This window comes from Trachemys scripta, chromosome 6, assembly GCF_013100865.1.
Source record: "Trachemys scripta elegans isolate TJP31775 chromosome 6, CAS_Tse_1.0, whole genome shotgun sequence".
In the NCBI taxonomy this organism is placed as follows: domain Eukaryota; kingdom Metazoa; phylum Chordata; order Testudines; family Emydidae; genus Trachemys; species Trachemys scripta.
This window is the reverse complement of record NC_048303.1, coordinates 56,264,363-56,289,162: the sequence shown is the minus strand read 5'-3', so window position 1 is coordinate 56,289,162 and position 24,800 is coordinate 56,264,363. Positions and strand designations below refer to the sequence as shown.

General features: G+C 42.6%; 1 protein-coding gene across 6 annotated transcripts in view; it reads left to right on the top strand.

Moving 5' to 3' along the window:
• The window catches only part of KIAA0825 (KIAA0825 ortholog), a 406,249-nt gene that overhangs the window by 159,550 nt on the left and 221,899 nt on the right, over positions 1-24,800 (top strand). For all 6 annotated transcript variants that reach the window (XM_034773042.1, XM_034773043.1, XM_034773037.1 and 3 more), the window contains 2 exons: positions 1,803-1,993; positions 7,798-7,980. In XM_034773042.1, the coding sequence (XP_034628933.1) occupies positions 1,803-1,993; positions 7,798-7,980 (374 nt within the window). The remainder of the gene's footprint in view (positions 1-1,802; positions 1,994-7,797; positions 7,981-24,800) is intronic.

Below are 24,800 nucleotides of genomic sequence, written 5' to 3'. Positions count from 1 at the left end.
CCACATAGAAAATTCATTTAGAAAGTCTTATTTCTTATTGTGAGACTGATTTTAGTTTGATACTAGAAGACCTAAAAATGACCAAAAAAGAATTAGTCTCCATTAGAAATGGAAGCTAATTATTCTGTCCTTAATGTGCTTATTCTTTGAATGCAAGATGTATATTTGTAGAAATAAATTGAATATTTCATAAAATCATAGGACTGGAAGGGACCTCAAGAGGTCATCTAGTCCAGTCCCCTGCACTCATGGCACGACTAGGTATTATCTAGACCATCCCTGACAGGTGTTTGTCTAACCTGCTCTTAAAAATCTCCAGTGATGGAGATTCCACAACTTCCTTAGGCAATTTATTCCAGTGTTTAACCACCCTGACAGGAAATTTTTCCTAATGTCCAACCTAAACCTCCCGTGCTGCAATTTAAGCCCATTGCTTCTTGTCCTATCATCAGAGGTTAAGAAGAACAATTTTTCTTCCTCTACCTTGTAACAACCTTTTATGTACTTGAAAACTGTTATCATGTCTCCTCTCAGTCTTCTCTTTTCCAGATTAAACAAACCTAATTTTTTCAATCTTTCCTCATAGGTCATGTTTTCTAGACTTTTAATAATTTTTGTTGCTCTTCTCTGGACTTTCTCCAGATTGTCCACATCTTTCCTGAAATGTGGCGCTCAGAACTGGACACAATACTCCAGTTGAGGCCTAATCAGCGTGGAGTAGAATGGAAGAATTACTTCTTGTGTCTTGCTTACAACACTCCTGCTAATACATCCCAGAATGATGTTTGCCTTTTTGGCAACAGTGTTACACTGTTGACTCTCATTTAGCTTGTGGTCCACTATGTAGAAATATTTGCACATTTGATCACCTTCTCCTGGAAGAAATCTACAATAGTGAATCTCATAATTAGAAGACCATAAGGTATCAAAACACTCAGTGACAAACAATGTATGAACATTTCAGTTAGTACTTGTCTAGGAAGCATTCTACGCAAAGATCTCCATGGGTAAAGTTCTACTCTTTTCTGATATTTTTTTCAATATACTCCACCCATAATAGCTGAAGTTTATTTTATGTAAGAAAACCAGGAAATTGTAATAAGCTGCTGGTCTGGCTTGGACAAAATGAGGCCAGCTTCACTTGCATGAGAACATCTGCCAAACTCTTAAAATTGTCTTAAAATCAGGCAGTTATTATTTTTTTGTTTCTGGTATTGTTATTAAAATGCAATAGTGAAATATCAAAATACTTTTAAAATGTTTCTCAACTGCCCATGTCACTTGCATGTATATAGCAAGGAGATTAGTTGGTTGGCTATTTTTTTCTGCTGTTCTTTCATTATAATGATACACAACCAAAGATTCATAAAAAATCTGGCAGTGGTTATTATGGATCTACGGAAATAGACATACTTAAGTAATTTAAATAATTTGGTTCTTGTTTAAGAAGAGGTAGCCAATATATTAAACTAATCTGGTTAGTTTAGTGATTGCAAAATATTGTATGAAGTTTTAAAGTAAAATTAAAACAATAGGTCAGAATTAGGTTAATTAAGCATATAGTAGGTCAAATGTTTGTGGTTTGGCTTTGTGGTAGAGTATTGGTTTAGTAACTGAAATGAAACATGTGTTTTTTTTGTCAATAAAGATGTTTTACATCTTGTCAAGAATCTTTGTTGGTCATCTACTGTCTCAAACTCTTCAGCTATTTCCTCTCAGCCTGAACTAATTAGATTCACAGGAACCAAGCTGACATTTTGGAAGATGTGTTTCTATTGTTTAATGTGTGGTGGTTTTTCCAGGGGGAAAGATGCTCATTCTCTGTCCAGATGTGGCATTATTTCTGCTGTGCTCTCCATCATGATCTGTGGACTATCCTACCCCCCAAGTTAGCCCAGGAGATTCTAGAAGAAGTGCTGGAGAAATCTTTGGCTGTGCTAGCCTGCAGATATTCTCAAGCCCATCCCAGTTACAAGAGAACTCCACAGATAAGGTAACACATTTATGATTAACAGGTGTTTTTTGTGGATAAAATGCATGTGTTCTCAGGATATGATGTGTTGTTTCGTTGTAATTCACCTGAATTTAAATATATGTGAATATAAAAATAAATTTATAAATGTATATAATTCCTATGAAGATTGTTTTAATAAATTTCATCTGGGATATTTAAGTATATGCTAGGCTCCATGTGCTATGTGATCACTCAGTATATGATTGGGGTTGCATAACTCCCTCTTTTGTAAAACTGCCACATAAATGGCCAGAGCGCATGAGGCTTGATGCAGAGCCTGAGTGGCTGAGCAAACAAAAAGAAATGCAGACAGCAGGAGTAGCTTTGGGTGAGGGTCAAGGGACTGATCCATGAATTAAAGGCCCTGCTCTTCTGGCAGCTCCAGGACAGGCAAGTGCTCCAGCTGAAGACTGTCCTATCAGGTTCCTAAACTTTGCTGGAGCAAGGGCTTTGTCTAGAAGCAATAAAAGGGCAGGCAGCTCTTGCAGCAAACTTGTCCTAATACCTTATTCCTTCCTTTCCATTCTCCTGTTTGGTTACAGCAATCAGTAAAGTGAACTTGCCCTGCTCTTTACTGAAACATGCCAGGGTCTATGATGATCATGGTGGCCATGGGATTTAAACTAATCTCAAGAAAATCAATCATCTGCATGGACAGTAAATCCATCTGGGACAATATATTCACATAACTCCTGCTGAAGGCTGTAAATGTAGAAATGCAACAGAGATTGAGATGTAAAATTTGCTCATGATACTGAAGATTTCTAAAGTGCCTGTCATCCAAGAATGTCATAAAGTACTTTGCAAACATCAGTGAATTAAGTCTTACAACATCTATGTGAGTTAGAGAAGTATTGTAAACCCATATTACAGATGGGAAGACTGAGGCACAGATGGGCAAAGTGACTTGTCCAAGGTTTCACAGTGTATGTAAGAGCTGGGAATAAACCACAGATTTCCCAGTTCTTGTTTATGCTTTAATCCTATACTAAATTCTCTGTGATTTATATCCTTAAATATAATTTGAAAATACTACTAGACAGTATTTCTGCATGCTCAAGTGTTCGTATATAGGCCTGTTTGTTAGCTTGAGATAGAATTTTGGGTTTGATTTTTTTTTTGATACTCTTGTATCATTTTTAATATGTGTGAACAAAGAACAAAGACACTGTATGTTGCTTCTGCCCAGCCAGATGGGTTTTGTTAGTATAATGAGAAAAGATAAGGGATAGAGTTAAATGTGTTACTGGGTACGGTGGGAGTTTAATATATAAGCATATGCTGGAAGGCTGCCTGGCTCCTCTCGCAAGCCAAGATCAAGCAACCATGGGATGACGGTGGAGGGGGCGGGAAGGGTATAAGAAACACTAAAAGCCAAAGAAAGGCCTGGCCTTGGCCAGAACACAACCTCATTCCTTACCCCTCCCATGGGATACAAAAGAGGTGGCACCAAGACCCCAGACTCACGAACCTCCAAAATGGAGCATGACCATAAATCAAAAAGGGTGGGATCAGGGGCGTTCACTGCAGGTATATTTAGGCCTGTTAAGAAGGAGGTGGTGGGAATAGGAAATGGGGACACGGGTAAAGGCTCTGCGTCATCAGAGCTATGGATATACTTGCTTGAAACTAACCCCAATAAATATTGCATTCCTGCACTTCTGACTTCCGGTCTTCTGCTTTCTGTCTGCGTGACAAGAACGGGGGTGTGGGGGGGGGGGCAGCGGCAAAGGGAAGCCCCTAATATCAGGTACTGCATTTTCTGGGATTAACCAACACAGAATACGATAGATACTGTATCTCCTGACATGAAAACACCTTTCCTGATCATTTTCTTGCAAAATTTCCTATAATTTGCAGGATATAAAAGTCCTAGAACAGTTTCTGATGCATCTGGTATTTTTCAGCTTTGCATGAAGTTGATTTAAGTTACTGGACAAGAAGAACCTTTTTGTTTATTTTAATAAACAGGGCACTCCATTTATAGATAAACATCTCTTCTACTCATTAAAATGGTAATTCTTGGCTTTGTCTCTAAGTGAATTATCCAGTCATACATTAAAAACATATTTTCTTTGACCTAGTTAGTATATATTCATACTACAATGTATTGCATAAGTGTGCTTTATAAGGCTGTATTTTTACTGTGAACTTCTAGTGACATTATAAACCCATGATACCAAGATAGAGAACTTTTTGTGCACTTTGGGCCAGATTTTCAAAGGAATTTAAATGCCTAAAGATTCAGATAGGAACTTAGTGGAAATGGGAGTTAGGCTTTTTGGAAATCCCACTAGGTGCCTTTCTGCATCCCTAGGTGCCTTAATATCTTTGAAAATCTCACCCTTTGGGTATGTCTACACTACGAAATTAGATCGAATTTATAGAAGTCAATTTTTTAGAAATCGATTTTATACAGTCGATTGTGTGTGTCCCCACTTAAAACCATTAACTCCGCGGAGTGCGTCCACAGTACTGAGGTTAGCGTCGACTTTCAGAGCATTTCACTGTGGGTAGCTATCCCACAGTTCCCGCTGTCTCCACCGCCCATTGGAATTCTGGATTGAGCTCCCAATGCCTGATGGGGCAAAAACTTTGTCGCGGGTGGTTCTGGGTACATGTCGTCAGCACCCCCTCCCCACCCCATCCCCCGAAAGCAATGACAGACAATCATTTCGTGCCTTTTTTCCGGGGTCCCGTCCACCAGACCCACTCCGCCCACTGCCTGCTTGGATGATTGGAACCCCAGGCTGGAAGTGGGCTGAGCGGGTCGGCAGACGGAGCCCCAGACCGGCAGCGGGGTGAATGGCTCAGCCCGCTGCTGGTCTGGGGCTCCGTCCGCCGGCTCCTGCCAGCCGGAGTCCCAAGCCCCGCTCAGCTGGCAGACCTCGGTGAGGTCAATCAGGGGTGCCTGGACAGACATGGCTATCCTCCTCGTAGAGCACTGAATGGGAGTGACTCCAGGTCATTCTCTTCTTTAAGTTTCATCTCATGGAGATTCAGTCCTGCCTGGAATATCATGCCAGCTGAAGGCTTCTGCCTCAGGCTGCTCTCCCAGCTGGCATTACTGTGCGGTCACACCCACCCCAGCCTGCCCCTTGCTCCCATGGCTCATGAAGCCTGGACAGTAGTAAGGAGCAGTTCAACTTGTGGAATGACAAATCCAGAATGAAGGATTGCACTCTATGGGCCACGTTAAGATTATTTCAGAGTCCTAGATTACATTAGTCCCTATAAAAGGCTTCATGAAAATTTCCCCCGCCCCTAACAAAAATGTTAATTTATCAGAGCAGCTGAAAGGGTAAGGAACCTGGGACTATAACTGAGAGAGAGCTTCCATATTATTTAACTCATAATTGATATAATTCAAAGTAAAATTTCACAGGGCGGTCTGTTCTAAGACTAAAAATGCAGGAGGGGAGTCAGAAAAAGGAATAGTGACCTGTTTCCACCCGGTTTCAAACTGGTGACGTTTTGTGTGTTAGGTGAATGTGATAACCGCTACACTACGGGCCTTCTCTTTTTTTGCCACAGACTTTGCCGAATGCACAAGAATGTTTTCTCTAGCTACAGAAGCTACCAAATTCAGTGTCTATATCTATGGCCTTCCTGCTCACAAAGCGGTCATGCCCCCGCCCAAGGCTGAGACAGCGACCTGGCTCTGGCAGGATCGCAAACGAGGCATGATACTTTTGCCATTAAGCAAACACAGCAATTCTTTCCTGGCTTCTGCCACTGAATGCCTCCATGCATTACACTGTGTCCTATCAGTGCGGGAGGACTGCATGAGCTCTAGTGCTTTTTTTTTGCCTTCTAATCAATGATAACCTCAGGGACGAAGATGATAGGGGGAACGTAGAAACATTCTAGGGGGACTGCATGGTTACCAGTGCTGCTGAGTTCACTACACTGGCCAAACAGGAAATGAAATTCAAAAGTTCCCAGGGCTTTTCCTGTGTACCTGGCTAGTGCATCTGAGTTTAAAGTGCTGTCCAGAGCAGTCACAATGGAGCACTCTGGGATAGCTCCTGGAGGCCAATACCGTCAAATTGCATCCACACTACCCCAAATTTGACCCAGCAATGTTGATTTCCGTGCTAATCCCTTCGTCGGGGAGGAGTACAGAAATCGATTTTAAGAGCCCTTTAAATAAAAAAAAAGGCTTTGTCGTGTGGACGGGTGCCGGGTTAAATCGATGTAACGCTGCTAAATTCGACCTAAACTCGTAGTGTAGAGTATTATGCATTTATTTGACTACATCCTTACTTCAGATGTCTGAATCTATCATATCTATTATTTTATATTGAATTTTATTTTTTTAATTAGGTCAAGGTTCTGTGACCTTGTGCCAGGCATTGTCTAGTTGGTTACTAGTTGAACTAGTCATATCACCTTGCCTCAATCAGTTGGGCACCTATAAAGGTTCACAGACTGAAAATCAGTTCACCTGCTTCTTTTGTTCTGCCTTTTTGGTGATTTTCCATTACTTCCAAACCCCACCCTCCCTTCAGACAAAAGGAGGTAGTGTCTTCTCCCAGGTAGAGCATACCTATTGTCCCAAGGTGTTTTACTTTGAATACACAATCATTGAGTGCCAATCACTCACCATTGTCTCTCCCAGGTCATGACATGCTAATTCGTGATGGATCCACATATTTATACGTTTTCAATGACACAATGATTTCATGATACAATTTCATAAAATTATCCAAAATCAGTTCACCGACTACTAGTCATTCTTTCCAGTTGAATTTGAATGTAGTGTGTGCACTGCAATTCCCATCCTGTAATATTATTTAAACTAAGTTGCTATTCCCCAGTAAAATTTAAACCCAACCTTTTTCCCTTTTACAGTTCACACAAGCAGGACGGAAGAGCCATGATTTGACAGTCTCCTGATGGGGGGTGGGTGGGTGGGTGTGTGTGTGTGTGTGTGTGTGTGTGTGTGTGTGTGTGCGCGCGCACGCGCTGTTTCATTACCACCAGTTCTGTGGCCAAGCTGCATTTTCTGTGCTGGAGTCAGAGTTAGAGCAGTGCCCACCCATATGAGAAAGGAAAATAGGGCTGTGAAACTACTGATTCCCACACCTTTCCTCCTATTTCCTTGGTGGGGAAGGTACACAATGTTCTTCTTCTTTGAATTCTCTACAGGCCTTGCTTCCCACGCTTGTCTACCTCCTTCTTTTGCTACAGGTCTCCTGTAGCAGCATTGTCTTACTGGTGGTAGAAGTTGTTTTGCAGTTATTATATAGCATCTGGTGGCAGAGATTGGTCATATCAGGCCTGCAGAATATCTGCTTCCTGGACAATGTGAAGGAAATTGGTAATAGGGTGTTTATATTGGGGAGAGAGCATGGGGCATTGGCAGAAAGAGTCTGGAAAGTGAAAGTGAGGAGTAGTAGGTAACTGGTGACTCTGGCAGTGAAAAGAGGGTTGTAGGGTAGGGGGCAGAGGGCTGGATGTTAATAGGGAAGATGCTGGGGAGTAGCAGAAGCAAGGATTGAAGAGCCAGAAATATGGCTCTATCTTCACGTGCTGTGTCAACTATTGTTTATTAAGAGAACTGAATAAAATATTTTCTTCTGACCAGAAATTGATTGATTATGTATTAGTTTGTAGTGGGTATTACTTACAGAGAGCCTTTATGTCATTTAACAATTACAGCCATTTCAAATAAGGAGTTTGTATTTTCTGTATGGTAGGAAAGTGCATTGATAACTCAGATGAGATTTCACCATCAGACTACTTCCACAGCTGACGTTTTCACCCTTTCTTCCCAACAGAATTGATGTCACAGCGATTTTAGTATCTACTGAAAATATGCTGTGGTCAGCTTGCTGCTCAGTGCAGGAACTTTTGAATCCACATAAAGACAAAGACGCCAAGATCTATAAAATACACAACCACTGCAACAATCTGCTCTCTGCACTTGCCATTTTAACTGCACCTTTGAAGAATCTGTATGAGTAAGTATGAGGGTAATATTTTAATACAAGGTAAAATCGACCATATAGCTTATTTAACTTGCAAGTTAATTTTTTGGTAAAAATGTAAATGGAACCCAAAGTCTGGACACAGTTTGAGAACCACTGCTTTAGATACTTGATTGGTGTCTTGAATTAGGTTTGTATTCTAAGATTATTGAAGTCAATGAGATTCTTTCCATCAAGTTTAATGGGATTTGAATCAAGCATACTTTTCCATAGATTCATAAAAGCTGGAACCGATCATCCAGTTTGATCTCCTACATAACACTGGGCATAGAACGTAACTTAGTGATTCCTCCAATAAGTGCAAATTTCTTGTTGAACTAGAGCATATCTTTTTAGAAAGATATATTTTCTTGATTTAAAGGCTTTAGTGATGAAGAATCCACTGTATTCCTTGCAAGTTAATCACTCTCACTGTTACAAACTTGCACCTTATTTCCATAAAGAATTTTTCTAACTTCAGCTTCCAGCCATTGTATCTTCTCAAGTCTTTGTCTGCTAAAAGCCCTCCACTCCTAGAAATATTTTTCTCATACTTCTGGAATTACTGGGCTTCTTGAAATAATTAATTGAACTGATTCTCTGATTACATGACACATAGGAAGCTGATGTGCTTCAGTAAGTCTCAAATATATTTGTAAAGAACAAGTGTATACAAAGCTTAATCTTAGGAGAATATATCTTTAGAAGTCACAATTGCAACCAAAACAGGACTTGGCCTAGACTGATGTTACATATGAGTTATGCCATTGCCTTCAGTGGGGCCAGGATTTAATGGAGATTGTTTTGTGTAAGAGCCAGATATTAAAGTGAGATCCCAAATTATGGAAAAAAAAATAGCTGAGAGCCTGTGAGTCTGGTCTTCATTTTATTACATGAGGAGACAACTATGGGAAAAAATAGGAAGAGGGAGTCCTGATCTTTGTCTGTGTATGTCGGGTCTTCTAACTAGAGTGGTTCTTTTATCACTTGTGAGGTTGTTGTAACATCTAAATGTTGTGTCCTCAAAAACAGAATGTAGTCTATCCCTTTTAGCTGCTGTATGCCGTTCTGCTAATTCCTATTGTTTACAGATTTTTCTTGTATCCTGAGTTACAAAGAGTGACTTACTAATTTGAAAAATCAGAGAAGTCTATCAGAAAGGGGCAATAAAGAGAGAATGGAAAGGACTAGCTTGTATTTGGAATTTTACATACTGTGTTTCAAAATCACAAAAAACTCCAATGTTTTAGGCATGTAATAAATCTCAGTGTAGTAAACTGATTTGCTTTAGATAAAAAAACTCTATGTTCAGAGATAAAGGTGTCACAGATCCTTCCTGGCCAGTCACAAGGACTACTATGTAGGATATCCCCAGGGTATTTCAAGCCCTTTGAGCCTGAATGAAGTTCAGCCAGTACCCCAATCTTGGGGAACCTAGGCATGCTGTCAGGGTGCAGAGCTATCTGGCACTCCTGCACTCTGAGTGCTGGAACCTTAGCCACCAAACACTTAGCCACTGTGAGTGCAGTGCTGACGCTTCAGACTCCCCACTCCCAGAACTCCTCCCAAAGGTGTGAAGCTTCTGGTTTACAGTTTAACTTTTTCAGGGTCATATAGTACTTGTGAAACAGCCAACACACACACTTTGTACAATCTAACAATGTTATGCTCTTAACAAATTAAGCAGAAGAGAATACAGATCACATAAAACATCCTAAACGCAATGTCCATTACTTTCTAGCTCACCCTTCCCTTGTGAGTCCCTGGGGGAGCATCTGGGTTCAGGAAGGCAGGCAGGCAGGCAACTTATATATCCCCTCCTCATGGAGGCTGTTGCATGCTAGCTATCAGGGGGTAGCCGTGTTAGTCTGTATCTACAAAAACAACAAGGAGTCTGGTGGCACCTTAAAGACTAACAGATTTATTTGGGCATAAGCTTTTGTAAGTAAAAACCTCACTTCTTCGGATGCATAGAGTGAAAGTTACAGATGCAGGCATTATATACTGACACATGGAGAGCAGGGAGTTACTTCACAAGTGGAGAACCAGTGTTGACAGGGCCAATTCAATCACTCCCAATAATAGATGAAGAGGTGTCAATTCCAGGAGAGGAAAAGCTGCTTCTATAATGAGCCAGCCACTCCCAGTCCCTATTCAAGCCCAGATTAATGGTGTTGAATTTGCAAATGAATTTTAGTTCTGCTGTTTCCCTTTGAAGTCTGTTTCTGAAGTTTTTTTGTTCAATGATAGTGACTTTTAAATCTGTAATAGAATGACCAGGGAGATTGAAGTGTTCACTTACTGGCTTATGTATGTTACCATTCCTGATGTCCGATTTGTGTCCATTTATTCTTTTGCGGAGGGACTGTCCGGTTTGGCCAATGTACATGGCAGAGGGGCATTGCTGGCACATGATGGCATATATAACATTAGTGAATGTGCAGGTGAATGAGCCCTTGATGGTGTGGCTGATGTGGTTGGGTCCTCTGATGCTGTTGCCAGAGTAGATATGGGGACAGAGTCGGCAAAGAGGTTTGCTACAGGGGTTCCTGGGTTGGTGTTTCTGTGGTGTGGTGTGTAGTTGCTGGTGAGTATTTGCTTCAGGTTGGGGGGTTGTCTGTAAGCGAGGACTGGCCTGCCTCCCAAGGTCTGTGAGAGTGAGGGATCATTTTCCAGGATAGGTTGTAGATCGTGGATAATGCGCTGGAGAGGTTTTAGCTGGGGGCTGTATGTGATGGCTAGAGGTGTTCTGTTATTGTCCTTGTTGGGCCTGTCCTGTAGTAGGTGATTTCTGGGTACCCGTCTTGCTCTGTCAATCTGTTTCCTCACTTCCCCAGGTGGGTATTGTAGTTTTACGAATGCTCGATAAAGATCTTGTAGGTGTTTGTCTCTGTCTGAGGGGTTGGAGCAAATTCGGTTGTATCTTAGGGCTTGGCTGTAGACAATGGATCGTGTGATGTGTCTTGGATGGAAGCTGGAGGCATGTAGGTACGTATAGCGGTCAGTAGGTTTCCAGTGTAGGGTGGTGTTTGTGACCATCACTTATTTGTACTGTAGTGTCCAGGAAGTGGATCTCTTGTGTGGACTGGTCCAGGCTGAGGTTGATGGTGGGGTGGAAATTGTTGAAGTCCAGGTGGAATTCTTCAAGGGCCTCCTTTCCGTGGGTCCATATGATGAAGATGTCATCAATGTAGCGCAAGTAGAGGAGGGGCACCAGGGGACGAGAGCTGAGGAAGCGTTGTTCTAAGTCCGCCATAAAAATGTTGGCATACTGTGGGGCCATGTGGGTACCCATAGCAGTGCCACTGACTTGAAGGTATAAGTTGTCCCCAAATCTGAAGTGGTTGTGGGTGAGGATGCTAGCTAGTCTCTCTCCTTCATGGGTGCCTTATCTAGCGTCTGGGACCTTGCTCTTTCCTGCCCCACACTTCCTGCCCCTGTCTTAATCTCATGCAAAATGACTCCCCCCTTATCCATTCCTCCCACCCCCACCCCCCATGAGTCCATTTATAGACTCCTTCTAGGGTCACCTGCTTCTTTTGTTCTGCCTTTTTGGTGATTTTCCATTACTTCCAAACCCCACCCTCCCTTCAGACAAAAGGAGGAAGTGTCTTCTCCCAGGTAGAGCATACCTATTGTCCCAAGGTGTTTTACTTTGAATACACAATCATTGAGTGCCAATCACTCACCATTGTCTCTCCCAGGTCATGACATGCTAATTCGTGATGGATCCACATATTTATACGTTTTCAATGACACAATGATTTCATGATACAATTTCATAAAATTATCCAAAATTCAGAAGTGGTACAGACAGAACTCCCACTTCATCACAGATGGGTCATCATGAAAATAAGGCCCTTTGCAAATCACAAAGCTCACAGATTTCATGTGTTGGCTATGGTGAAAATATCAAATTTCATGGTTTGTCACAGATTTATAGAAAAATGTTAAAACTGAAATTATATATGTAGCAAATGATCATTAAAGATTATATTTTTTGTGACGGCTAAAGAAGGTGATTTGCTGAACCATGCATTCTTAGATCTTTATTCTTAAAATTAGATGAGATCTCAGATCTGGATAGTTTTCTATATTGTGTGTTGCACTGCAGCTAGTATACTCTCAATAAACGTAACCCACTAATGACAGTCAAGATTACATAAAAAGTTAACATGCTGAGTTTGTTTATTAAATTCCCTGAGTTTGTTAGTCAATGATGTGTACATATTTTACAAGATGAAAAAAAAAAGTTTTCCCATTAACCAAATTAGAGGTTATGCATAATTTGAAATAAAAGAATATTGATCTCACATCAGTTTTCTTTATTGTCATGGCTGTATAATGAAAATGTCCATATGTTAGGTAGTTTCTAATTCATTCTCCAAAAAACTTGGATAAAATTAATTGTAAGGGAAGCAATAGATAGAAAAAGCAGACATGACTAATTTTTGCAAACCTAAATTGATTTTTGTCAATACATCATCTGAATCTCATAAGAGCAGGACACACAGAAGAGTTCACAAATGACTACTTCTATGTTTCTATCAGAAAATCTCTGAGAAAATGCCTCTGCATTGCTCTTCTGGGAAATGTCTGTTGAGGCATGAAATATGAACATAAGAATATAAGAATGGCCATACTGGGTCAGACCACAGGTCCATCCAGCCCAGTATCCTGTCTACTGACAGTGGCCAATGCCAGGTGCCCCAGAGGGAGTGAACCTAACATTTAATGATAAAGTGATTTTTCTCTTGCCATCCATCTCCACCCTCTGACAAATAGAGGATAGGGACACCATTCCTTACCCATCCTGGCTAATAGCCATTAATGACAAACAGAGGCTAGGGAAAGAGGCTATGGTCTGCGGTAGTTTGCAAAATACTTATCACTTGTAACCTATTTGCTAAGGAAGGAAACATTTCAATTGGTCTAATACTTGTCCAAGATTTTTGTGCAATAAAGATGAAAACAAAGTACATATCCAACATCCACTGTGCTCTAAAATATTAATTGCTAAGATAAGACATATTAATTCCACCCTCTGACAATATATAAACTTTTCGAATTCTTAGTTTCAGCTGTGGTTCCCTAATTTTAAATCCTCCATCTTGTCCCACAGGCAACTAGAACATCAGGTTGTTGCAGACATAGTTTACAGCCTTCAGAAATCAATGTTAATATAGATTTTAAAAGGGCAATTAATAAAGCTTTTCTTTTTAAATTAATTGGATTCCAGTAACAAAGAAATACACAATAAACCTATAAAGTATTAGTGTTGAATTGTTGGGAAATTGAAGGAGAACGATTATCCCATACACTAACCTGGTTCCCATTCCACCAAATGAAAACTGATCACTTTTATATGACACTGTAATTGAAAATCTAGCTATAGACATCAGATCACAAAAATATACTGGGAATTCAAAAAGGAAGCTCTGTTTGCAGATAACCTGATGATTTATCTGAGCTCTCCTTAGAAAACCACACATTTCTTATGCGAGCTACAGAAAAAGGCAGTGTTTAGATCCCAAAAACAATGTGTGTGAATCAGTGCCCCCATAGCTCTGTTAAAAAAACAGAATCCCACAGAAAACCAAAAAACAGATTTCTAGTTAGAGTGGACACCACCTGATTTTAAATAGTATGGACTAAAAGTAAACATCAGTTTTATTTTCTAATGAAATATACCACACCACTACAGAAAATACAAACACATTTAGTCAAATAGTATTGTCTCCTTCTTAAACTTTGAGATCATATCCATCACATTACAATGGTCATTTTCTACAACTATTATATCCATTTGAAATTTTACCCATTTTTAGTCTCTCTCACAAAAAATCCTAAAAAAAAAAAAAAAAAAAAAAAAATCACAAATCACTCCTGTCAAAAACATCACAAAAGTTTGTTCAATTTTCTTAAACAACCCTTAAGAGAGAGAGGAGGTGTATCTCTCCTTTATCGAAGGTTATACATTTATGCAACATCCTTAAGGACAATACAAGAATGGCAACGTTATGACTTTCACAATTACCAAGGCCCCAGTTTGTAACATAAAATTATTATTTAATTAAGCATCCTAGTCTTTTGTACTAAGCAAGACTATGTGCTGTTGCCAGACTTAATCTAAGCCTGATACCTCTCACCTTTCCCCACAAGGAAGATTGGTCTAATCAGGGTATTATTGATGGCAGAACATTGTCTCCGAGCCAGTTGTCCAGTAGTTGGGTTGGATGAATTCCAAGCGGTCACTGGAAATAGCATCCTAAGAAATGTCATTTTCAGGAATTAAAGATACTTAAGGTTTTGTCTTAGGTTGGTCAAGTATAACAAAAATACATGGTTGAGAAAGAAAATAATCCTGTATGTTTCTTTTGAAGAGTGAGTTTAGGGCAGATTCTCTCCTGTGCTAGAGCTCTCTGATCCTTGTGGCCAGCCCCAACTGCATCACCACTTAGAACTGTGGCAGGAAGATCTAACATCTGGTTTAAGATCTTTAATAGATCCTACACCAGTGGAGGTTGGTGGAGCAAAGCAGAACTCTGCTATGGCCATTACGCACCTCTAGCACACTGCCAGTAGTGGTGGGGTGGCAGGCACAGAGCCCACATCCAGTATAGTTATGCCAACATCGAGTTTCCCCATGCCAGGGGAATTCTCTGCTGGCGATTTGACAAACCTCTCAAAAGAAAAATTGGCACTGAATTATTAAAGCATTATTAGATTCTCTTTTTATCGCTAACTGGCCATTACAGAAAATTTTTTAATGTTCACACACAAAAATTTCACATCAGAATTTAACATGATCCTTTGGAAGTTTATTAGATGAAAATATTAAGTGTTTCCAGAAGTATGGAACAAAGATTTGGATATAGTGATTCAAGATCGCTTGACAAAGGCTAAGTATACATTACATAAATCCTTGCTTGCTTATATCCACCATATAACCAAATATAATACTTTATTGCTCACAGATTATATTTCACTTTTACAGTCACTGCTAAGATTGTCAAAGATGCCAACAAAACTGCTGTACATGTCTTATTGTTCCTAGGGCCATATTATATCATTATGTATGGGAGTAACCTGTTTTTAATAATTTATTTGCTCAGGTTCACAAATAATATTGGACTATGACTGGAAAAGCTACACCTTTTATCACATCATTATATGTAGTAGACATAAACAGGAGTATGACTAGTGATAGGGACAATGTGGACATGAACTTTTTTATTGATTGCAAAGAAGATAACATTGAGTTTCTGAATATCAGATGTAACCCAAGCTTGGAAATTTGGTGACTACTTAACTAATTATTGAATGTTAATAAATATGGCATATTGTCTACATTAAGGCAGCAGCACAATAAATTCTGTGAGACGTTATTCATGCATTCAATACAAAGCATTATAAGCAGAGCTGATAGCACCACCTATTATTAAAGTTTCTCAGTACTTCCCATGATAAGATCTTGTATTCAGTTGCTTATAACTTTGCAGAGCTTTAGCTGTTTCTGCTGAAATTTTGTATGCCAGATGTCTGTCTCAGGTTGAACTGTTCTGGGAAATATAAGCCAAAATGATTCAGCCATTTCCGAGAACAAAGCTAAGGGAATATACATTATTTTGCCCATGATAAGAATTTTTCAGACCATTTATTTGAATGCTCTAGCATCCATATGCTTTGGAGGAAGGACTTGAAATTTAGCAAAGGGTAGGGTTTTTTTGTCAGCGATATGTCCTTTGCCATTTCTGTGAAAATCTGCTCAAATATATATACCCAACTTATAAGCTTTTGAAAATCATAGTTTGTACATATTCAGTAGAGATTTCTTTGATTTTAACAGCTAAAGTCTCCAAAGATTCCAGCTTCACTGAGCATGTTCCACACCTTAACACTCTTACACATGACCAGATTATATATGCACCATTCCCACAGAACAACTGAGCATGCTCCAGCACAAGGCTACCAGAGCTCAGAGGGTATGTCTACATAGCAAAGAAAAATCTTCCTGGAGGGTCCTAGAGCCCAGGCTCCAGCCTGCTCTTGGAAGTCTACACTGCAGTGATACAGCCCTGCAGCCCAAGCCCCACGAGCCTGAGTCAGCTAGAACAGGTCAGCTGCGGGTGTCTAGTTGCTGTGCAGACATACCCAGAGGGACTTTCGCTGCAATTGCTACTCCTAGATGCTCCGAGACAGAGTGGGGTGGTGCTGGTCTGAGCACCAGAACTAAGAGCAGGGAGCCTGTCTTTCCTGTGCTTTCAATGATCCCCTTGGTGGCACCCAGGCAGCGTCGAGGAGGAAGGAGTCTGATTTGAATGCAGAGGGCAAAAATGCCAGACCAGGGAGAGGGAAAGGAGTAGATTGGAACATGGAGCCTGGTGAGAATGGAGTGGGGGGAGTAAATGTGAATGGGAACAGTAGAGGAAAGACTGGGAGCTGGGGGACACTAGGATTGGCTGGGCAAGGAGACTGGGAGATGGAGGGAGGCCTTCTGGAACTGGTTTAGCTAGAACACTGAGGTCTGGTCTACACTACGAGTTTAGGTTGACTTTAGCAGCGTTAAATCGAACTAAGCCTGGACACGTTCACACGACGAAGCCCTTTCTTTCGACTTAAAGGGCCCTTTAAACCGGTTTCTTTACTCCACCTCCGCCGAGGGGATTAGCGATAAAATCGGCCTTAGCGGGTCAGAATTGGGGTAGTGTGGACGGAATTCGATGTTATTGGCCTCCGGGAGCTATCCCACAGTGCTTCATTATGACTGCTCTGGACAGCACTCTCAACTCAGATGCACTGACCAGGTAGACAGGAAAAGCCCCGTGAATGTTTGAATTTCATTTCCTGTTTGCCCAGCGTGGAGAGCACAGGTGACCACACAGAGCTCATCAGCACATGATGGAGTCCCAGGATCGCAAAAGAGCTCCATCATGGACCGAACGGGACGTACGGGATCTGCTCGCCATATGGGGAGATGAATCAGTGCTAGCTGAACTCCGTAGCAGTAAACGAAATGGCAAAATATTAGAAAAGGTCTCCAAGGCCATGAAGGACAGAGGCCATAACAGGGACGCACAGCAGTGCAGTGTGAAAATTAAGGAGCTAAGGCAAGCCTACCACAAAGCCAGAGAGGCAAACGGAAGGTCCGGGGCAGAGCCGCAAACATGCCGCTTCTACGCGGAGCTGCATGCCATGCTAGGGGGTGCAGCCACCACTACCCCAACCATGTGCTATGACTCCGTCACTGGAGAAACACACAGGGAAGCGGGTTTGGGGTACGAGGAAGATGAGGATGAAAATAATGTGGATAGCTCACAGTAGCAAGGAAGCGGAGAAACCGGTTTCCCCAACAGCCAGGATATGTTTATCACCCTGGACCTGGAGTCAGTAACCCCCGAACTCACCCAAGGCGTGCTCCCAGACCCTGAGGGCACACAGGGGACCTCTGGTGAGTGTACCTTTGTAAATATTACACATGGTTTAAAAGCAAGTGTGTTTAATGATTTATGATTAATTTGCCCTGGCAATCGCGGCCAGTACAGCTACTGGAAAAGTCTGTTAACGTGTATGGGGATGGAGCAGAAATCCTCCAGGGACATCTCCAGAAAGCTCTCCTTCATGTACTCCCAAAGCCTTTGCAAAAGGTTTCTGGGGAGGGCTGCCTTATCCCGTCCGCTATGGTAGGACACTTTACCACGCCAGGCCAGTAGCATGTAGTCTGGAATCATTGCATAACAAACCATGGCAGCGTATGGTCCCGGTGTTTGCTGGCATGCAGACAACATCCATTCCTTATCGCTCTTCGTTATCCTCAGGAGAGTGATATCATTCACAGTCACCTGGTTGAAATGGGGCGATTTTATTAAGGGGACATTCAGAGGTGCCCGTTCCTGCTCTGCTGAACAGAAATGTTCCCCGCTGTTAGCCACGCGGTGGGGGGGGAGGGGTGAAGTGATCATCCCCGATAATTGGGTGTGGGGGGGAGGAGGGTTAGTTGGGTTTGTGCTGCATGTTAACCCGGAAACCGCAGCCGCTCCTTTTACATTGCAAACCCATTTTAAATGGCCTACCCAACGAGTGCTTGGTATGGGAAATGAGGGCGCTACTGTTTGAAACCATTCCCACATGTTAAGAAGGTGAAAAAAGCCCAAAGACTGTGGCTTACCATGGCTGCCTGCAAGCCGAAATCCGTTGCCTGGCACTGCGTGAGTGATCTCTCACACCAAACCGGCAGGCCCTCAATATAAGAGGAAAAATGCGACCTTGTAACGAAAGCACATGTGCTGTGTAATGTGAACAGCAAAATTTAACGTGAAAGAGTGTACCCATTGTTCTCTAAAATGTTTTTTTTTTTAACCACCTCTCCCTTCTCCTCCACCAGCTGCAAATGTTTCTCCTTCACAGAGGCTAGTGAAGATTAGAAGGAGAAAATGGCGGACTTGGGATGACATGTTCACAGAGCTCCAGATGTCCTGCCATGCTGAAAGAGCACAGCAGAATGCGTGGAGGCAGTCAATGTCAGACTACAGAAAAGCACAGTATGAATGAGAGGAGAGATGGCAGGCTGAATCGCGGGATGAACAGAGCAAGTGGCGGGCTGAAGGTGATAGGTGGCGTCAGCTTGCAGACAGAAGGCAAGAGTCGATGCTCCAGCTGCTGGAGCATCAAACTGATATGCTCCAGCGTATGGTTGAGCTGCAGGAAAGGCAGCAGGAGCAGAGACCGCCGCTACAGCCCCTGTGTAACCAACAGCCCTCCTCCCCAAGTTCCATAGGCTCCTCACCCAGATGCCCAAGAACACGGTGCGGGGGCCTCCGGCCACCCAGTCACTCCACCCCAGATGATTGCCCGAGCATCAGAAGGCTGGCCTTCAATAAGAGTTAAAGTTTTAAACTGCAGTGTGTCCTTTTCCTTCCCTCCTCCTGCACCCATCCCGGGCTACCTTGGCAATTATCCCCCTAGTTGTGTGATGAATTAATAAAGAATGCATGAATGTGAAGTAACAATGACTTTATTGCCTCTGCAAGTGGTGCTCGAAGAGGGAGGGGAGGGTGGAGTGGTTGGTTTACAGGGAAGTAGAGTGAACTGGGTGGGGGGTGGGGTGGAGGGTTCATCAAAGAGAAACAAACAGAAGTTTCACACCGTAGCCTGGCCAGTCACAAAACTCGTTTTCAAAGCTTCTTTGATGTGCACCGTGCCCTGCTGTGCTCTTCTAACCGCCCTGGTGTCTGGCTGCATGTAATCAGCGGCCAGGCGATGTGCCTCAACCTCCCACCCCGCCATAAATGTCTCCCCCTCACTCTCACAGATATTGTGGAGTGCACTGCAAGCAGCAATAACAATGGGGATATTCTTTTCGATGAGGTCTGAGCGAGTCAGTAAGCTGCGCCAGCGTGCTTTTAAATGTCCAAATGCACATTCCACCATCATTCGGCACTTGCTCAGCCTGTAGTTGAACAGGTCCTGACTACTGTCCAGGCTGCCTGTGTACGGCTTCATGAGCCATGGCATTAAGGGATAGGCTGGGTCCCCAAGGATAACTATAGGCATTTCAACATCCCCAACTATTATTTTCTGGTCCGGGAAGAAAGTCCCTTCCTTCAGCTTTCGAAACAGACCAGAGTGCCTGAAGACGCGAGCATCATGTACCTTTCCCGGCCATCCCACATTGATGTTGGTGAAACGTCCCTTGTGATCCACCAGGGCTTGCAGCAGCATTGAAAAGTACCCCTTGCGGTTTATGTACTCGGTGGCTTGGTGCTCCGATGCCAAGATAGGGATATGGGTTCCGTCTATCGCCCCACCACAGTTTGGGAATCCCATTGCAGCAAAGTCATCCACTATGTCCTGCACATTTCCCAGAGTCACTACCCTTGATATCAGCAGGTCTTTGATTGCCCTGGCAACTTGGATTACAGCAGCCCCCACAGTAGATTTGCCCACTCCAAATTGATTCCCGACTGACCGGTAGCTGTCTGGCGTTGCAAGCTTCCCCAGGGCTATTGCCACTCACTTCTCAACTGTGAGGGCTGCTCTCATCCTGGTATTCTGGCGCTTCAGGGCAGGGGAAAGCAAGTCACAAAGTTCCATGAAAGTGCCCTTACGCATGCGAAAGTTTCGCAGCCACTGGGAATCGTCCCACACCTGCAGCACGATGCGGTCCCACCAGTCTGTGCTTGTTTCCCGGGCCCAGAATCGGCGTTCCACGGCATGAACCTGCCCCAGTAACACCATGATTTGCATATTGCTAGGGCCTGTGCCTTGTGAGAGATCTATGTCCATGTCAATTTCCTCATCACTCTCGTCGCCGCGCTGCAATCGCCTCCTTGGCTGGTCCTGGTTTTGCTTTGGCATGTCCTGGCTCTGCATATACTCCAGGACAATGCGCGTGGTGTTCATAGTGCTCATAATTGCCGCGGTGATCTGAGCGGGCTCCATGATCCCAGTGCTATGGCGTCTGGACTGAAAAAAGGCACGAAACTAGTATCTGACGGACGGAGGGATGGAGGGAGGGGCGAGTGACGACATGGCATACAGGTACAGGGAATTAAAATCAACAAAGGTGGCTGTGCATCAGGGAGAAACACAAACAACTGTCACACAGAATGGCCCCCCCCAAAGATTGAACTCAAAATCCTGGTTTAGGAGGCTGTTGATTTCACGGAGGGAGGGGGAAGCAAGTGAATACAGAACAAATCTATTTTTTACATCTTAAGCTGGCAGACAACAGTGCAGCATGACTGATAGCCCTCGGCATCTTCTGGGTGCTTGGCAGAAAATAGCATACTACGACTGATAGCCATCATCGTCGAGACTGCCCAGGTGCCCATGATTGACAGCCACTGCAGTACGATGACGACGGATACCAGTCGTAATATATCATCTTCTACCAAAAGGCAAGGGGCTGCTACTGTGTGCAATTCAGCCCCACGTCTGCCAGCACCCAGATCGCCGATGAAGGCTACCAGTCATACTGCCCCGTCTACTGCCAAAAGGCAATTAGCTGCTGCTGTGTTGCAATGCAGTACCACGTCTGCCGGCACCCAGAGGACATATGGTGACGGTGAGCTGAGCTGAGCGGGCTCCATGCTTGGCGTGGTATGTTGTCTGCACAGGTAACCCAGGTAAAAAGGCGTGAATCGATTGTCTGCCGTTGCTCTGACGGAGGGGGAGGTGCCTGATGACATGTACCCAGAACCTCCCGCGACACTGTTTTGCATCATTCAGGCATTGGGATCTCAACCCAGAATTCCAATGGACAGCGGAGACTGCGGGAACTATGGGATAGCTACCCATAGTGCAACGCTCCGGAAGTCAAAGGTAGCCTCAGTACTGTGGACGCAGTCCGCCGACTTAATGCACTTAGAGCATTTTATGTGGGGACACACACAATCGGCTGTATACAACCAATTTCTATAAAACCGGCTTCTATAAATTTGACCTAATTTCGTAGTGTAGACATACCCTGAGACTAGGAACCATGGGAGTAGGAGGTGGGGGGGATGGGAATCAGTGAGGTAAACAGGGTGATTGGGATTCAGTTGGTTGGGGGATAGAATGCTAAAATCAATAATGAGCAAGTTGGAGAGGAAGAGACTGGCAGGGCTGGATTTCCAATTAGGCACAGTAGGCACGTGCCTACGGGCACCAGCGTTCTAGGGTCATCTAAAAGTTAAAAGTGGGTTAAAAGTTCCATTTTTTATGGAAAACATGAAGATCAGCTGTAGTGGGTTGGGGGAGCACTGAAGATGCTGTGCATAGGGGTGCATAAGGTGTAAATCCGGCCCTGGAGACTGGGACTGTCTGGAGAAGGAGACTGGGACTAGGAACTAGAGGGAGGAGAATGGGGACATGTCGGGAGGCGAGAGAGATCTGACAAGGAGCTTGTGGGGACTGGCAAAGGAACTGGGGAAGAGACTGATACTTCATCAGAAACCTGAAGAGGGAGACTGGGAGCCAGTTGGAGTGGCGGGGGAGGAGAGAGACAGATAGGCCAAGGAACTGGTAGGAGGATCTGTGACTGTCTGAGAAAGGAGACTGGGGCTGAATTTGGGGAGAGGGAGAGAATGGAGGTTGGGGGAAAATTAGGACTTGGAAAAGAGCCCAGCGGATTGACTGGGCAAGGAAACTGGGATTAGGATGAGATGCCTGAGGGGGTGGAGACTGGGACTAAAGGCTTGTAACAGGGACAGGTTGGGTGGGGGACGGGGAAAAAGAGATCAGGCTTGAGGAAAACTGACAGAAGAATCTTTGCCCACTGGAGTATACTCCCCTCTAGAGTTGAATGGAACTCAGGATTCCTGAATTTCACCATTCCTCTGCTGTCAGCAAATATCTGTGAAATCTGCTTGCAAATGGTGTGTCTCATTGACTTCTATTTCTGGTCCAACTATAGAGGATGGCTCCTGTTGCTGTCAGATACCTCATTAGCTCAAGTAGCAGAGGTCTGTGCAGTGATTCTAAAGGTTCCAACCCTGCTGATGAACCCTGTGAGTGTCAATATGATGCCAAATGATGGAATTTGTGTATTCAGTCTGCTTTTTAAAAAAACATAGTAAATACCATAAATACAGACTGGACTTCTGGAGACCTATTGGCAATTGTTTTTAAAACGTACAAAATCTGTCAAACATTAGACAATCAAATTAATCAAAAATAATCCAGATAGGGAGTTGTGGGTCTCAAACCATGCACAACAGAATTTTATCCTTTATGGGTAAACCTTTCAGTCTTCAAAAGTTGTTTCAGACATTCAGCATGTCTCAGGAGGCTCTCAACAATTTACAGGATTGAACCCAAAGACAGTTTGTATCCTCGAAATAGTTTGAAGAACACTTTTACCATTCTACAGATTACCATGAAATGCAAGATTTATAAATTATATTTTCCTAGTAGAGTAGAATTTCATTTAAATGAACTCTATAAACTTCTTATCCAGTTCACTAGCTGCAGTTCAAAATGATCTGGTTAAACAACAATTCAGTCAATCTAGCAGCAGAGGGAGGAACATTTTTCTTCTTTTTCTTCTGAGCTTCCAACTATTGCAACACTAAAACCAGTTCCAGACACACAGGATAATTCTTCATGGATTATCCTCTTAGAATGTAAAAAAACCCAAATACAATGCAACCTACCTGCCTCTAAACTTCATTCCAGTGGGTCCACCATGTTACAAAGTGACCAAGCCACATCACAGCAATTTAACATGAACAATTTGACAAAATGATGTATTTAACATCCCATACCCAAGTGATAGTAATAACCATTGTATTTCCTTGGAGAGCTGAGATGTGCACTTAAATCAATAAACCACATCAGGGAAGTGGTGTAGTCAGTTAAACATTGTCATGATGTTTCGAAACCCTCAGATATGTAGAATTCCCTTCATGCTTTTCACATGACAAGAATTTGCTTTTAGCGAACCTTGGCAGCACGTATATCTTGATAAGGCAGTGGATAACTGGATTTAATTGTACCCTTAATTCCCTCCTCTGCTTACAGAGTAAAATTCTCTCCTATTCAGAAGGCCAGCACAAGGTTTATGCACAATTAAAGTCGCACTTAATCCCTCAAAATAGAGACTGCCCTCTGCGATATACTTAGGGTAGCTCAAAGCGGAGCAGAGTGGTTTTCAGTTGCCTCATGCTGACAAGAAGTCATCAGTTCCCTCTGTTGCTGAAGATGATGAAAAAGATCTAATTGCCCTCCTTCAGATGATTATGTATTAGACATCAGGAGATGCTATTACAAATTAAAAATTCAGGATGATAGCATGACTGCTGAGAGGAGTATTTAGAGATTCCAACTTTTTTCTTTTCTTTTAGCAGTTGGAAGTACCTCTATTTTTTAAGAAAAACAAGTTACAACTCATGCAGCTGCATATTATCCATAATTCTAAATTGTTTAGATTACCAAGTCCTTCAAAATCTACAAGGAAACACCATGTGTATCTTGTAGGCATCTCATCATTTCACACCTGCATTGAGGCTTGCAAGATCAATTCTCACCTTGTCATACTCTAAGAGAGAATAAAACTACTGTAACTTGGGATCTTGCTGTGGTATTAAATACTCTCACAGATGCTATCCAGCACTTTGAGACTATAGGCAGCTGCCTTAATATATCTTATAGTCAAAACAACTTTTCTACTAGCTATTACTATACTTCTGTCAGAAGAGCAGTTGAATTAAACTGTCTGGCACAGAGTTACATTTTCTTTCTGGCAAGAATTACATTGCCAGCAGTGGACACTGAGAACTGCTGGCACCAAAGGATTATTGCATTATTAGCAGACACTTCATTCTTTATAATATTTAAAGATGATGTTACATTTAGACAATGTGCTTCCTTAAAGCAATCACAGGTTTCCACATCAATTTTGAAATCTGCCTAGAAGTTTGCTCTCCCAAACCTCATAACTCAGAATCCAAAAGTCTCTGCCACCTGCTTGACATTAAGAGAGCTCTCAAGGACTGTATTTAACAAACTGCTGTATTCCAAAAATCTCCCCAACAGCTCATATATTACCAGCAGAGAAAATGTGGCCGCTTATTACTACTCAGACTTTATCAATCATGATTTCCATTAAGGAATCCTGTTTTCATCAAAGTAAATAATTGCTATTTCCATTACTGCAGATTCTTTAAGAGGTGTAACAGCCTATTTGGCTAAATTGGGGGGGAAAAATTATTTCTATACACAGCTACAGCGAGTAAGAATTTGTCTTGGACATTGCCAGCATTTTAAAACTTCTACAGTTTCCTTGTGAAAATATTTTTATTTTCCTTTACCTACTTTACAATCTTATCTTT